Source organism: Ursus americanus, chromosome 6 (assembly GCF_024610735.1).
Source record: "Ursus americanus isolate L20-20 chromosome 6, mUrsAme1.1.p, whole genome shotgun sequence".
NCBI lineage: Eukaryota > Metazoa > Chordata > Mammalia > Carnivora > Ursidae > Ursus > Ursus americanus.
This window is the reverse complement of record NC_142132.1, coordinates 9269834-9286597: the sequence shown is the minus strand read 5'-3', so window position 1 is coordinate 9286597 and position 16764 is coordinate 9269834. Positions and strand designations below refer to the sequence as shown.

The 16764-nt window shown below is 46.4% G+C and overlaps 1 protein-coding gene across 18 annotated transcripts in view; it reads left to right on the top strand.

The window, feature by feature from the left end:
• Window positions 1-5623: 5623 nt before the first annotated feature.
• The window catches only part of DMBT1 (deleted in malignant brain tumors 1), a 64749-nt gene continuing 53608 nt past the window's right edge, over window positions 5624-16764 (top strand). For 14 of the 18 annotated variants that reach the window (XM_087862594.1, XM_087862598.1, XM_087862606.1 and 11 more), the window contains exons 1-2: window positions 5624-5718; window positions 14346-14375. In XM_087862594.1, the coding sequence (XP_087718720.1) occupies window positions 5658-5718; window positions 14346-14375 (91 nt within the window). In that variant the 5' untranslated portion in view covers window positions 5624-5657. The remainder of the gene's footprint in view (window positions 5719-14345; window positions 14376-16764) is intronic. The other 4 variants (XM_087862601.1, XM_087862599.1, XM_087862600.1 and 1 more) reach the window with 1 other exon arrangement.

Genomic DNA, 16764 nt, shown 5'->3' with positions numbered 1-16764 from the left:
TGGGAGCACAGTCATGACCACAAGCATTTAGAGGTGCCCACAATAGTTCCTTATGCAGAGACTTCCAAGAAAGGACAATGACAGGCTCCATTATCTTGATGAGAGTTTCTTTTGGATACCATCCAGTTTCCTTGTTCTTATTCTTTGCTCACCAAACTATTGGCATATAATTTGGTCTTTCAAACAGACTAATTCTGGAGCCAAAGTATATGGCTATTGTAGATGAATGAATTGGCCCCCTGGCTTACCAATTAGTGTCTGGTGAGTATAATTAGTGTAACTGGATTTCCTAGAACCTGATCACCCTGGGGTGAATTGAACTTGAAAAGGCTAACACTCCATGATGCTGCCGTCCCACATGAGGGTGCTCCCACCGTCCCCCAGGCTCCTTCCGCCAGCTTCCTTCATTTCATCATTGGACCTTTGCCCTCGGGGGCTCCCTGCTAAGTTATAAGAACCTCCTTGGAGAGGCAGTGCACCGGGCTTCACTGATCTTCTGTGCCTCTGTGGGAAAGAGTTGTAAATAACTCTTTTGAGAATGGTGATGGTTGGTGAAGGAGAAATGGATTCCGGGTGTCTAAGGGTAGGGCGAGAAAGGGTAAGACAGGCAGCAAAGAGAGATTGGGAGCCATAGTTCTGATTGCCTTTTATTTTTCCATTTTGTTGTAAGCCAGCTCTGGACTGCAGCTGCCTATGTGGCTTCCAGTTGTGTTGGTCTAGAGCTAGTGTTGTCCTTAAAAATACTCATCCTTCACTCCTTTGAGGACCTAGCATCTTTCATAGGACATAGGTCAAAAAATTCGGCACCTGTTCTGAAGACTCAGAGACTGTTCTCTTTCTCTACTCGTTCCTTTGAATGTTTCCGAATATCAAGATGTCCTTTGGTAGATGGGACTCAAACCCAAGGCCCACCATTGGATTGGAAATATAGTCTCCTAGGGGTGGGATGGGGAAGGTGTTGGGCCTTAGTGGAAAAATACCAGGCGTTGGAGTCAGACTTTTGGTTCAAGCTCTGGCTCTGCCACTTTGTAGCTGTGTGATTTTGAGTAAGTTACTTACCTTCTCTGAGCCTCAGCTTCCTCCAAAGCAGTTATTGAGCTAATGTGATATTTGGGGCACTTCATCCAAAGTGGTTCTTGCCACCAATACTCCATTCATCACCTTGTTCACTTCTTTCATAATTCTTCCCACAATCTGAAACGCTTCTCCCTACTTGTTTATTTCTCGTCTGTTCTCTGTGCTGCCCTAGTGAGGGTAGGTACCATGTCTACCTGGCTTTGGACTTTAGCCCCATTACCCAGAGCAGTGCCTACAGCACATCGTAGGTGCTTAGCACATATTTGCTGAATGAAGAGATGAATAAATGGCATAATCTTTAACATGTGGTCAGTACCCAGTCAATGGAGAACTCACTCTGTGTGAACAGTCCTGGTCTCCTTCTTCCAGATCTCCTCACACCCATTCAGTCAATTCTACCTGCAAATATTTCTTGGGCACCTACTACGTGCTAAGCATTGTTCTTGATTCTGCGGATACAGCAGTGAACAAAACAGACACAAATCCCTGCCTTGTAGAGCCTATATTGTAGTGAGAGCAGACAGGCAAAAGAGTAAAGACATAAACTATAATGAGGCCAGCTGGGGAGGAGCACGGTCGGGCATGGTAAGCCAGGAAGGGGTTAGGGAGTGCTAAAGAGGGGTGGTTAGGAAAGTCTGCAAGGAGGAGACATACATCAGAAAAAACCTGAAGGAGGGAAGGGGGTGAACTCACAGATTTCTGGGGGAAAAGTGTTGCAGGCACAGGGGACAGCAGATGCAAAGTCCCTGAGGCTGAACTGTCACTGGAGTGAGCTGGCTCCGTGGGGCCTGTAAACCACGCCAGGGCTTTCAGCATTAGCCTGACACAGATGGGAGGAACATGACCAGACTTCTACTTTTCAAAGGTCATTAGAGAGTTTGTTTCTGGAAGATTCTGCAGTTGGATTGTATCCTGATGGACAGCAAATGATATCAATCCTCTTACTCTCCAACTTTCTGATGGGAGGCAGTCTCTGCCGGGAATTGTCCTGGACACTGGCCTGGCTCTGTGTCACCCACCCCCCCGATCTCAGTGTCCCCACCTCGAGGCTACATGTTGGTGACCCTGGAAGGCAGGAGCAGGGGCTGCTCCTGAGACCCACCTTCCACAGCCAACACCTGTCGAGCCCCTGCTCTGCTTGAGGCACTCTGATTTCAGAGGAGCAGCAGGGATGGTGAGACAGCTTGGTCTTCAGATCATGGCAGGGTTGCCCGGGGCAGGGGGTCCCTTGTAGCCTGGTGGGGAAGACGGGCTCTCTGAGAACAAAGCTGAGTGGCACTGTAAGCATCATAGACACAGTGCCCCAAGGGTTGTTACAATGGTAACAATGGCTAACCGTTCTGGTGTGCTTTTCAGCTGCAGTAAAATCAGATTTTGGAGGTCAACCTGACACCTGAAGGGGAGCCACGGTCACACAGACTTCCGGGACCCAGTGGCCAGAAGCACACAGCAGTCCTGAAGTTGTGGCAGCCCACCCCTTCCCATCCAGGCTCCTGGGCCTCCCTCTTGCACCAGCTCAATGTCCCTGGTCTGTCCCAGGTCACAGGGCTCCTTGGCTCAGAGATCAGAGACCCTGTGGAGGTGAAGGGGAAACTACATTGCCTCCAGCCCCCCACCCCCATGTGGCCGGCCAGGCGCTTGTCTGTGGGTAGAGCCAATCTCCCGAAAATGGGGCCTAGGCCACCTAAGTTGAGGACAGTTGCCTGTTCTGGGGAGTCTGCCTGGGACCCCAGATCAGCATTGGGGCAGTGCCTTCTGGCAATCCCCGGAGCCTCACTGGGTGTCCAGTTCCCCATCCTATAAAAGAAGGGCTAGAACTCCCTCAAGGAATTCCCACAGGCTGCCCTATAGAGGCAATGGAGGGGGGCAGTAAGCAAGAGGGTGGTGAGGACAGAAAGGAGGAAGAGCTGGCTGAACCATCAGGGGACTCCTCCTACCACAATCTGAAGGGCTTTACTGACCTGTTTTATCTTTGGGGGCTTCCCATGAATTTCAATTTAGGAAAGGTTTCTGCTGCTGGAAAAGTAAAAGCCATGTGCAAACCTATAGGGTTCCAGTGTGGCCACACCTCCGGGATTGAGGGGGGAAGCTGGGTTCCACCTCCGGAGTCTGCAAACAGGTGGCCATGAGGATCATATTTGCTTGGGGAAGGTCCTTCACACATGGGGCCTGGGTGCTGAGCCTTGGAGCATTGGTGAGCTTCTCCATCCTGTTGCTCTTACTGGCAGCTCTGTCGCTCTGGTCTTCCACCCAGACATGCTGTGGACACAGGTGCTTCTGAGCCAGTGGGCAGGGGAAGGGCAGGCCCTTGGAGAGGGAGCAGATGCTGCTGGAGGGGGTGTCCTCCCCAAGGCCTCCTTTCCACACAGGAAGACCTGTCTGAATAGGCTCTTATCACCCACAAAGGGCCTTGGGACAAGGTGGGTTCCTGGTGATGCAAGACCTCCATGATGGCAGCAGGTGCCCTCAGCCCCATTGTGTTCTTCCTGCTTGTTCAGGACGTCCACCTTCCTCCTGCTCCATTGACGTCACCCATTTTTCCACCTGGGACACACCCTCACGTGCCTTTGAAATGACAGGTAGGTTCCCTCCACTTCTCTCTCCCTGGAGTCTTTTGAACAAAAAGCTCACAAGCCCTTGTTGTCTTAGACTCTTTACTGCTGACTGAAGAGGAGGAAGAATGGGGTACCAAAATAACAAAAATGGGGGAGCTGTGCTATTGGGAAAATCATACCAAGTTGCCAAGAAGGATGTTCCCGGTCTGAGCTGAGTTATCAATGGGATTGCTCCCTGGTCTCCTGGCAGTATACCCTCCTGCTTCCCTTCTCACACAGTCCAGAGGGTCATGCCTGTTCCTCACCCAGTCTTCCCACTGGTAGTCGCCAGATGACTCCTGTTTATATATCGAGACTATGTTTAGGCATCCCCCTCTCTGAGAAAGTGCCTCTGCCATCTGATTCAGATACTTTTTCTGTGTGTTCCCAGTGCAACTTGCATGAATACTTACTGGCCCCTGTTGTAATTGTCACCATGTGGGTCTGTCTCTAAGACCAGGCAATGTGCTTCAAGTAAGGGAAAGACATATTTACCCTCTTCTCCCTCATAGATATTTCATACTCCTACCACCACTTTTCTCGGCTGTGCTCAAGGCAGACATTACTAAGCTATCACAGATCCTTTGTTTTGATGATCCCAGACTCAGCTTCATGATCATTTTCAGCCCAGCCCATCAGGAGCCAAACTCTCATAACCTCCAGCAGAGGGATCCAAAGTGTTGTCTTGTCTTAGGCATCCCTAGCAGCTGTGTATCCTAGCAGCTGTGTATCCTTGCTCTCTTGCCACCTGATACCTACCAATTGTTGGACTGACAGCCAGAGAATGACAAACAATGAGGCTGTCTTCCAGAAATGTGCCTGTTTTCATCAAGGGGAGAAGTGGAACTTGGGACCAACGGGAAGAGCTGCAGGATTAAAAATGAAATCCCCAGTGTGAATGTATCTTTCATCTGGATGAAGCCAAGTATAGATGCCCAGCCCTAAGTCCTGATTGGCACGGGTTCCTGGTATCCTTCCAGAGTGAAGCACCAGGAGAGGATAGGTTAGCAGCTCATGTCAAGGAAGCCGAAGTATCGTCTGATAGCCTCGGTGTGTCAGCGGAGAGACAGGGCACTGCTCCTCCAGGTCAGGATAAGAGGCCAGTGCTGCAAAGCCATATGCTTCTACCCAGGGTTACCAACCCCCGAGAGCATTTTGATAAAAATAAATGACAGCAAACCTTCTTGGAGATGGTAGGGGGTTTACCAGAGCCTGATGATAAAGGGCAAAACGATACCTACATAACAAACCCAAGGAGAGGGATGGTGTGTGAGGTAGGAGGAGGTCAAGGCTTGTGGGTTTTCCAAGCTCCAAGAGTCATACAACATGAATGTCAAGGGCCAAGAAATCAAAGTTTGTGAAATGGCTGGAGGTGGTTCAGTTTGAGGTCACATGTTTCTCAGCTCCTGTGCTACGGGATTAGTGTGAGATCCAGAAAATGGTGGAAGTTAATTCAAGCCCACAGAATCTATGGACTCACCCCTCCTCATACCTTCTCCTCTCCAGTCATGTTGTTTCTCTGAGGCAAGGGGCCAATAAGAGAATGCGCTGCCAGGACAAATCATCCCAAGGAGATGCTTTCCCCTTGGCACCATGCCCTGTGTTTGCCCAGCAGCCCACATCCTGCTCTGCCCTGAATCTTCTGACTTCCCACAAGTTAATTCAAATTCTCCAAGATTAAAATTGAGCCTATATTCAGAGAGTACCTGAGAGTCTTTGAGTTTCACCTAAGAGGAAGTGGGGAACTGTATCACTGTCCATGTGTTTGCCGCTGGAGAATTGCCAAATCATTTATACAGCAATCAATCAAACACACCTAAGTTGTTCCCACTGATTAGCCATCAACTGTTGGCTAAAGTCCTCACTTCCTTCACACTGATTTATGGCAGCAATAGAAATATACCACCCCAGAGGACACACCTCCTTTCGGCTGAGAACCTATAAATGTCAAGGTATTCTTATTCTAAATGAGAAGAGCCCAGCAAAATGGGGATCTCCATAGTCATCCTTGAAACATGTCTTTTACTGGTTCCAGTTCTATCTTCAGGTATATGTCTAATTATTATATTCGTTAATTTCACTCTTGCAAATCCAAGTCATGGCGAATTATATCTACTTATTCCCTGGTGCTAGACTTTCCATCTCAAGGGGAGTTTTGTATCAAGGAGGAGGCAATTCTTTGCTCATAATTGTCATTGCAAATACTGAGAAGGAATGGCTTCTTTCTTTCTTTCTTTCTTTCTTTCTTTCTTTCTTTCTTTCTGGTTTTGTTGCTGGCTGAGAAATACAATGGTTGTAGTTAGAAAAAGTCAATCATGTCAATGTTTTCAGTGAGTAGCTCAACTAAGGAAATGATCGATTGGCCTTAGAAAAATTCCTGAAGTTAAGGAAAAGTGCATATGTACTATTAAGAGGCTCTAAAACTTTGACATCGTTGGTTAAGGACATGGTTTGTGTGCTCTAAAAATGGGCAGTAAGATTGCCCCTGAAAATGCTCATTACATGACTTCTTTCTGCAGGTGTATGTGGCTTGATAATAGTTACCAAGGAAACTCAGGTCAAGGAGCTGAACATAGACAAGATCATTAAGACTCCAACTTTGTGCCTGTCACTCTCTGCTTTAGATAAATGATTTGAGCTCGATAACTCACGAGTACCTTTGTGTTCTTAGAGTGTGAAGGGATCAAATGTGCACAAAAGAGCCATTAGCAAGTCAGTGTGGATGTGGAATCTCAATGTCAATGTATGGAGATACTACTTGAGCTGGCCAGTTAGCCAGTCTGCCTATGAACTATCTGCCTCTCTCCCCTTCTGTCTCTGCCTCGGATCCTCCATTCTGTTTTTCCTTCCTTCCTTCCTTCCTTCCTTCCTTCCTTCCTTCCTTCCTTCCCTCTTCTCCGTCCTTCTCTCCCTCTCGCCCTCCTTCCCTCCCTTTCTTCCCTCCTTCTTCTCTTCTACCTCCTTCCTGCTTTCTTTGGTGTCACCTTTTGCTAGAGTCATGAATTTCAGAAGACAGGGCAACAGTGCCCTAATTTCTGGAGAACTTCCAGAACTCTCACTCCTACCCCCAGGCTTTGTCGGGGAATCTCTGGAATGCAGGTTCATGTGGGAAACTGCCGTCATGAAAGCAGCACCCCAAAAGGAAGCCCTCACCACACTGGTGATGGGCAGCAGGACTGTACCACGTGATGTGGGAGGCAGGCATGGTGACACAGGTGGGCCAGCTGACAGAGGATGCCCACCTTCTTTTCTTGTCAGGAGGACGTCAGTGGGTCCTGGCTCTGGGCAGTTTGGGGGCTGGAAATCTGGTCTCCATCAAAATACTTGAAAATGGGGGGTAGCATTGTTAGCTGTAGCTTTCACCTCTAGAACATGAATCGCTGGGCTTGCACTGGCTCTGCGATGTGACCTGGGGTTTAAGTCAGCCCCTGAGGGACAGGGTGCGAGTTACCCTGTTCTTACCTACGAGGGGCTTAAAGCAGCACGCTCCTGGATTGAGGGAACTTGCGTTTTCCCATGACGTTCTGGGCATGCGCCTGCGCAGATGCGTGCGTGCGCCCCCTCCCCCCACGCATGCGTGCCTCCGCTTGCAGTTCAGAGACGGGAGCTGACCTCTGCGAAGTGCTTCTTCTGTACGGAGTGCTCTGCCGAACAGTGTGCCTACGTTCTCTTGTCTAAATCTGCTAACCACCCAGAGTGAGGGATCACCCCTTCCACGGGGCACATGAGGCAACAGCTGCAGGAAGGGTACGCGGCTTGTCTCAGGTCAGCAGCGGGTGAGCGGCTGGGCCAGGAGTTGAACCTAGATGAACCTAGTTGAACCTACCCCGGCATTCAGGTAGCAGTTTTAGCCCAGAGAGCCGAGGAGATGACCCTCGGCGTTTGGCTCCCACTGCAGCCCCGTGGTGGAGCTGGGTGCCGGAAGGGCCATGGCAGCAGGTGCCGTCCTTAGCTCTGGTCCTTGCACATGCTCTCGAGAAAAAACCCGTTGCCCCCGGGGTGGTGCTGGGCCGGAGGGGCCGTGAAACCCCTGCCTCTCCTAGCCACATCTTTGGCACTGCCACTTACCAGCTTTGCGGCCTCTGCAAGCCTCCGTTTACTCATCTGTAATCTGGGACTGTGTTTCAACCTCCCGGGGTGGTGTGGACGTGAAGTCAGCAAGCCGTGGCTGGCACGGAGAGGGCACCTGGGATCCACTCACTGTTACTGCTCTAGGTCCTAATGTTGTATCCACGCCTCACTTCCTAAGTGCAGGGTGGTGTCTTGGATTGGATCCTGGAACAGAAAAAGGAAAAGCTGGTAAAATCCACGTAAAGGCTGGAGTTCGGTGGGGAATGTGCCAGCGTTGGTCCCCCTCCCATGACAAATGCACCACGGTAACGCTGGATAACCTCGGGAACGGGGTCAGGGTGGATGGGATCTCTGTCTTGGTGTTAGCTCTGCAACTTGTCTCTAACTCCAAAGTTATTCTGAGAAAAAGTTTTTTTTGGTTTTTGTTTTGTTAAAGATTTTATTTATTTATTTGACAGAGAAAGACAGCCAGCAAGAGAGGAAACACAGCAGGGGAGTGGGAGAGGAAGAAGCAGGCTCCCAGTGGAGGAGCCTGATGTGGGGCTCGATCCCAGAACTCTGGGATCACGCCCTGAGCCAAAGGCAGGTACTTAACAACTGAGCCACCCAGGCGCCCCTCTGAGAAAAAGTTTAACATCCCTTCTTTGGGTCCTGTTTCTTGAAGGCCAATGTTTTGCAAAACGAGGAAGCAGTGATTGCTTACAAATGAATTCCTATCAGATTGTTCATCTTTGTATGTACCCTTTCCACAGCTTAGCAGGGGTTTTGGCAATGATTAATGCCTTAAGAAAGAAAATCGAATGAAGGGACGTTCGGACGTTGTGAGAATGTGTTTCATGTGGGTGACATTTAGACCGGGGGGAGGCACTTCTGAATCACTTAAATAACAGGCCACGCGAATTACCCTCCCGAGCAGTTCTCCTTTCTTCAGTGCACATTCATTGTGCAAACTCACCACTGGGCCTCATGTGACTCAGCCTGAGCTCAGTCTGCTGAATGTTCTGGAATGAGGAAAAAGTCCATGGCGGTGTGTCAGACTGAGTCCAGGTGGGGCTGCCTGGCATCCAGGACCCCGCAGTCCCACTCAGTTGTCTTCTCCAGCCTCATGGGTCTCCACACTTTGCCGGGCATCATCCACCTGTGTTGCTGTTCCCCATGCGGTCCACGCTGTTTTCTCCCCCGTGATTTTACTTGTTCTTTAGGATATCTTGCAGCTCAGTGCAAAACAACCTGTACTTCTTACCTCCCACACTCCAGTAATGCTGCCTCTTTGCCATGTTGACTGCACTCATGCTGTTCCCTTTACCTGGAACAGTCTTCTTCACCTTCTTCCTTGCCTTCACCTGGCTAAATCTAGCTGCTATTTTTAAATGCCGCGGACACTATGCCATCCAAGAATCTCTCTCTCCCTGACATATACTCTCAACACATACACACACACACACTCTGACACACACAAAAACACGGACACATATATAGACACACACACTGCACACACGGATTGTGTCACCCTATGGTTATCACTCTCATTCTCCCATGGCATCTTAACTCTTGCACCAAATTACCTGTGGATTTTTCTAGGGATCCTTCTATGCTGGGAGTCCATGGAGGGCAAGGACTGTGTCTTGTTCATTTAGGACCCAGCACAACACCTTGCGTTGCCAAAAGCCCACAGAGTGCGTGGCTCAGGCTGAATGTAAGGGAACAGCCTGGATGCCCCTGTGCGGGGCCAGCGTGGCCCGAGAGAAGGTGTGCCCATGAGCCATCTCCAAAGGCATCCTCATGCCAGGTCCTGAGCAGGATTTCTGTTTCCTTATATATATTTTATGGGGAGCTACATGCTATGTCAGCAGCGGTATTACCCACATTACTATGTATTATTACTTCAAAATGTTTTGCTTTTTTGACAAATTGCAATGGAATGTCATCATTTTAATTTGAATTGGGGGAGGCACACAGCAGAGTTGCGGGGCACCCTTGCTCTGGGCTCCGGGTGCTTGACTTCAGACATGAGTTTCCCTACTTGGTAGCTGTGTGACTTTGGACAAGTTGTTTTGCCTTGTAAGTCTTGGATTTTCACCGCTAAAAGAGATGTGCACAGTACTTCTGCCATGACGGATTTTGTAAAGTGGGGTACTACATGTCCAGCCCTCAGCTCAATGCCAGGAGTGTGGAAATTGCTAAAAAATGTGAGCATTTCCTCTTCTGCTTCTTACCTTTGTCCTTCCTCCTTCTCTGCTTCTCTCTACCATTCGCTTCCTTACCTTTCTTTGTCTTCAATTTCCCTTTCACCCTTGTTCTCGTCCTTCAGCCGGCACCTCCAATTCCTTCTGCACCTAAAAGACTCTGCCTCCCACGTAACCTGCCACCCCAGCTCCATCTTCAGCTTCAAACCACAGTTCCTAATGCGCGGTTAGTGCAGAAAATGTAGGACCTGGAGAACAATGAGAGAAAAAGTAAAAACACCCCAAATCCACCACCCAAGATGGCCGTTGTTAAAATACCTATTTCTTTCAAGTTACCTGTAAGTGATATAATTTAACATACAGTTTTTCTATAATTTATATTCTGAACATTTTAACACGCCATTCACAGTTTTTGGACATTGGGGTTATTTTAGATTTTCTTCTTTTTTAAAAATGTCAGCTTTAGGGGTGCCGGGTTGACTCATTCGGTTGGGTGTCTGCCTTTGGCTCAAGACATGATCTCCAGGTCCTGGGATCAAGCCCCTCATCAGGCACCCAGCTCGGCAGGGAAACTGCTTCTCCCGCTTCCTCTGCCTCTCCCCCTGCTTGTGCTCTTTCTCTCTCTCAGATGAATAAATAAACTATTTTTTAAAAATTTCAGCTTGATTGAGGTATAATTATCAATAAAATTATAGGATATTTGAAGTCTACCCTGTGGTGATGAGATAGAAGTACCCATTGTAAAGGGGTTCCCCATTTGTTAACACATGCATTACCCCACATGCTTATCTCTCTCCATTTTCTTTTCTTTTCTTTCTTCTTCTTTTTTTTTTTTTTTTGGTGAAAACATTTAAGTTCTAGTCCCTTAGTAAATTTCAGTTGTACAATACAGTTGATCAACTATCGCCGCTATGTTTTACATTAGATTTTCACACCTTACTCATAGCAGAAAGTTTGTGCCCTTTTACCAACCTCTCCCTTTTTCCCGCACCCCTTTCAGATTCTTCTTGTAATGGGTTTTACTGTGAATGCCCACACATCTTTGTCTACATTGTAGAAATTATGATTATTTCCTTTGGCTATATTCTTCTTTTTTTATTTTAAAGATCTTGTTTATTTATTTGAGAGAGAGAGAGTGTGAGCTGGGGGGGGGGAGTTGGGGAGAGGCATATCCGTAATTTCTAGTTTTCGTTTCTCCAAAGGGGGGTGTGAAATGAAAGGCACGTGCAGAGTGCTGTGAGCACCGAAATTCGGTTGTTGTACATCTTTCTGGTACTCTTCGCTCTCCCACCTGCCTGGTTTCTTTTTTAGCAACTTGATTTTATTTCCAAGGCATTCAGCCTTATTTTTATAGAAAGCCGTCTTTCGTGTTTACCCACATTTCTTTGATTTACTTTGTATTTAACTGAACTTAAGGCCAAGGACAACTGTCATAAGCAAGTTCAGGGCTCATACCTGCCTCTCGTTGATCGTACAACTAAGTTGGTTGGAATGGAAGTTGCCAGGTATGCTAGGAAACAGCGTACCAGCCCTAGTGATCAGTAAGTTTACAGGGAGGATGGAGGGCATCGGTTGACCTGGCGAGGGTGTTAAACAAAGGTCAGCGAAGAGAACCTCCAGTTTATTGCCACCTACCGAATGCCTTTCTGCTGGAGTGTTCAGGTACCGCAAATAAAAATACAGGGTATCCAGTTCCATTTGATTTGTAAAAAAATGTTTTGTGTGTGCGTGTGTGTAAGTGTGTTCCATGCAAATATATTTGGGATATACTTATACTAAAGAAGTATTCATTGTTTATCTGAAATTCAAATAAAAACACAATTTTTTTTTAGTATAATGTGTCCCATATAATACTTGGGATATACTTGTATTAAGAAATATCCTTGTTTATTTGAAATCCCAATTTAACTGGGCATCCTGTATTTTATTTGGCGGTCCTTTTGCTCCATTTTTTCTTGACATGTGTTTATGCCTTCTTTCAAGCCTAGAGGAAATATCTGCCCCTGTCTGGAATCCTCCTGCTTTTCTTCCAAGCCCATGAATCCCTCCCTTTGAGTTTCCCACTCCCCTGCACTCTGTGTTCTTCCCAGGGAAAGACCGGATTACTGGCTACCAAGTCTGGCTGCTGAGTTGCCTCTGAGCTCCAGAGGACTGAGCCTTGCCCTCTCTGATGGATCCTTCCCTCCGCCCTGACTTTCAGTGCAGTGCCTCTGGGCAGTCAGAAATTAGTCCAGACTTGCTGAGTGAATTATTTAATGAACGAGGCCAGCTAACCCTCCATACCCCCAAGGGCCTAGGAGGGACTGCTGTAGAGAATCTTGCTGGGTTTTAGGTGTAGGACAGGGAAGGCCCTATTCTGATCGGGTCCACCTGGGCCCCAGGCTCTTTGTCGCAAGGTTTCACACTGACCAGAAGACAGGCCTTGAGTCTCCATGCCAGTCTGTACCCAGCCACACCTCTTTCCTAAGATCTCTGCCCCCCAGGGTGTCCCCTTGGGGGCTGCAGCCACTCAGCAGGGCAGCAGAAGCAGGCGGAAACAGGAGCGTCTACCTAAGGCTCTCTGGATATAATCAGTTACTATTCCTCTTCTTTTCTAGAATTTTCATCAGGTGTTGGGAAAACAGTGGAAACCTCTACCTCTGTCGATGCTTTAAGCAGTAACTTCTTCTGCCATTTCTTGATCTTATTATACTCCTGTGTGTGCATGAGTATGCTTGCTTGTGCAAGAGTGCAGACCTTATGATTTGGGCCATATAGTTCAAATGTTAAATCTATATATACTGAAAAGCAGAACTGTGAAATGGTTAAGAGCAACTGCCTGAGTACAAAGTCCTGCCCCTTATCTCTTACCAGTCGGTTGCTCTTGGGTCACCTTCCCGAGCCTCTGTTTTCCCGTGGGTTATTTTGAGGATTAATTAGGATGATACATGGAAAGCTCTTAAATACCATCTGAGGAAGTCACAGTTTGGTCAGGGCTCAGGACTGATTGTCCTGGATGACGTGCGCTGCTCAGGAAATGAATCCTACCTATGGCCATGGGGAAGATACCGGCGTCATCTGCTCATCGGGGGTGGGGGTGGGGGCTCCAGGAGATAATGCGTATTACATGGTTCAGGGCAGAGTAGTAATAGCAGTGACCCCTGTTCTCCAAACTGATTTCTCCATCTAGAAAATGAAAATAATAGTAGTACCTTGGCCAACTTATTTTACCTCTAAGTGCTTCAGTTTACTTCTCTGTAAGAGGAGGGAACCCTGCTGTTGTGGGTTGCCAGGAGGACCAAAGGGGACAATGTGGGTGAAGCACTTAAGACAGTGAGTGTTGGAAATTGTACAATCATGGTGATCACCGTAATTCTTATTGCTTCGATAGCTAACACGTGTTGTGTGCTGACAACGCGCCGGTCAGTCTGATACACATTTGATTTACATTTCTCATTGACTTCTCCCAATAGCCCTTTCAGGGTCAGTAAGTCTCAGTAAATGACCACCTCTGTCATTTTATGAGAAGGAAAGACATTTTTTATCTCCCACTGCCTTTGTCAACACAAAGTCACTTGACTGTTTTTTTGGACCAAATAGTTGCCAATCCATGCTTTTGGTGATTTCAGTTAGTTGGGAACTGAGAAGTCAATCTCAATCTCAACTCCTCACGCCCATTCATATAAACCAGTATGGCTAAATTTTCACAAAGAAATAAGAAAAGTAATGGGTCCCCATTTGTACCAAATTAGGTACAAGCCTAATTTGGTTTTCTACAGTGCTGAAATGTCAATTTCTATTGTAATGAAATAAAGACATATCTGCAGCAGGAAATACGCAGAAACAAATGCACCAATTATTTAAGAGCATTTCATTGAATGTATTCTTAAGATATAAAAAGCCACTTTTTATTTTTAATTTTTTTAAGTTTTTAGAGCAGTTTATTTAGGTTTATAGAAAAAATGAGCAGAAAATACAGAGTTACCATATACTCCCTTACCCCAGGGTTCCCACCCCACCTGTTTCCCTCTGTTATTTTTTTTTCTGATTTACATTTTTTATTATAAATTATGTTAGTCACCATACAGTACGTCCCTGGTTTCTGATGTAAAGTTTGATGATTCATTCGTTGCGTATAACACCCAGTGCACCATGCAATACGTGCCCTCCTTACTACCCATCACCAGCCTCACCATGTTTCTTGGGACTAGTTTAGTAATTTGTTTTCCACGTACCCGGGACACAAGAACTCTTTATCCATTTGCATTAAGTTTCAAAGACAGCTTACGGATCTGTTGATGTCGATCCGTGTGCCGTTGTGGTATCTCTACTTCAAAGTCAACCAGAAAAAAAGCAATGGCTCAAAGGTGGGTTTGTTGTTCAGGATCCCTGCGGATGAAACACACACGTGTCTGATTTTTCTTTTATTCCTTTATAGCTACCCAATCATATCCTACCACAACAAGTGGTGAGTACTTTTAAAACAATATCCTGAATTTGATTTAAAATTTATTTATTATCCTATACAGTTATTTATATTTTAAGCATAAACACTGCCTTTAGTGAATGGTATGAAGTCTGCACGAAAGCATGATTTGTGTCCTTTATAGAAATACAAAGGCAGTAGAAACTTCTTTCAGTTATAGAATAAATGGACCTTGTAGTTATATCGTTATGTTCCTCTTCAGTTGTATTTTGCCTTTGCCTCAAACTTCCATGTACATCAGAATCAATGAGGGTATTTTTTTGAATGCAGGTCCTTGGGATTTACCTTCCTCTCATTCGGAGAGCCTGATTTAGAGGGTGTGGGTTGAGGGTCAGGAATCTGAATTTTTATATAACTGAAAAGGAGGATGGTCTGTAGACCCCACTTTGAGCAACCATGCTGCATGGCCCAGTACTGAATTAAGTTTTTTGTGTTTATAATGTAATTATGGAAGCACAACTTTGCTAAGAATTTCCAAAGAAAGTGACAGAGATATGTCTATATATTTGAAGTGCTATCTATTTTTACTTATTTTTTCTTAATGTCTATGTTTTCTTAATGTCAAGTGAATTTAGGTTTGTAACATTTTCCCAAATGGTTCATGGCTACATAAGTCTGACTTGTAGATGTAAAGGCTTTTCCATGAGTGCATTGCTGACACTGAACTTTCCCACACCTTGCAAAATGGCCTCAATGTCCTTGATACCTCACTTGACAAGAACCAGCCCTACCAGGACCCTTCTGTGCAGGAGAGACTAAGTGTGGGCTCTCTCTGTATTGTTTCAGGGGAATGTGTTCCCTGCTTTCAGGGACTTATGGCCTAATGGCAAGATAGGCAGTAATCAACTAATACATAGTCACAATTACAGCTGTGGTAAGTGCTGGAGCAAGAGGAGCATGGCAAGAGAGATGTGACCAAGATATGGGAGAGAGCAGCCCCAAGAAAGTCATAGGTGAGCTGAGGTCTGGAGCTGGTGCAGGAATTAGCCAGACAGAGCAAAAAGGAAGAGTGTTCTGCTCTTCACCGGCACTGCTGTCAGGAATGGGAGGGAACAGATACAGACTCACGTTGACTATAGCTACCCAGCCCCAGCCTTCAGATACTCCGCTCCTCCATGCTTAGCCATGCAAATACTTTATCCGGCCAGGGTAGTGCCCTGATGGGAGGTTATCTCTAGGTGCTAGTTTCCAAACTGTGCCCTTGACACATTTTCCAAAGCTCTAGGGGGAAAAAAAAGGACTTCTGATTAATGGAGTTTTTGAAGTGTTGCCTGCTGTTGGTGGTAGAATGTCATTTGTCTTTTGGGGCAAATGGGTGAAGAGCTACAGCTGGACCTGGTTCTTATTTGCCTTCTAAATTCTTGTCTAAATCTGGATGGAGTTGGTGGAGGTAAATCCAGAGACGTGTCCAAGAGCAAATCTCTGGGAAGCTCATCATTTGGTTATATCTTGAACTAACACATTAAACAATGAACAATCTAGCCTGATCTCTGCTTTGTGGCATCCTGTCCCTCCATACCAACCCCTTAGGATAGCCATTTGCTTGACAACAGTGAGACTCCATGAAGAGAGCTCATCTAGGGCTCCCATCACATCATCCTTAACTCCACTGAGACAAATGCAGACTATATGGCAGAGAAGATGGTACCTAAGAGGATGAAATAATCTGGGTGCTTGTGACAGATGTAAGATAAAAACCCTAAAAATAAAAACCACAGTAATCAAAAGCATTCTTATCCTGGAGTCAGTCACACTACATGCACAAAAACAATGTTGAACTCAGTCAAGGCTACTGGGTGACTTCGTACTGAAAACCCCATTTTGGTGGGTTTATGGGAAGTAAGTTAGCATGGACCGCTTTCCTTTCAAAAACCACAAGGAGAGGGTTGGTGGCAGGCAGTGACTATGACAGAAGGCAGAGCAGGATGATAGCTGAAAGCATTGACAGCAGAGGCGGAGTCTGCATGTCCTTGGACTGACTTGTTCAATATCTGTGCCTCGGTGTCCTTGTCTATAAGTGGGGATGACTGGGTTGGGGTAAAGATGAACTGAGATAGTGCATATAAATAGTTAAGCATGGTATTGTCATCAGCCATGAAAATGTAATAATTCTTTAGTAAATGTTCGTTTAAGGTCCAGGGCACTTTCCAAGTGCCATTAGAGTCAACACACAATCTCCTTAGGCTTTTCTTCTAGAATAACTGGAGTGGCCTACCCAGTAGATATGGCTGGTTTGATGATGTCTTGTTTGTTTTTATACTCAAGCTCTTCAGTTTTCTCCCCACTAAAGCAATAATGTATACAATGTGCAAATGTATACAATAAGTTCTCTCGGAGGTTTGGGGCAATGGCTGAGTCTAGATGGGAGGGG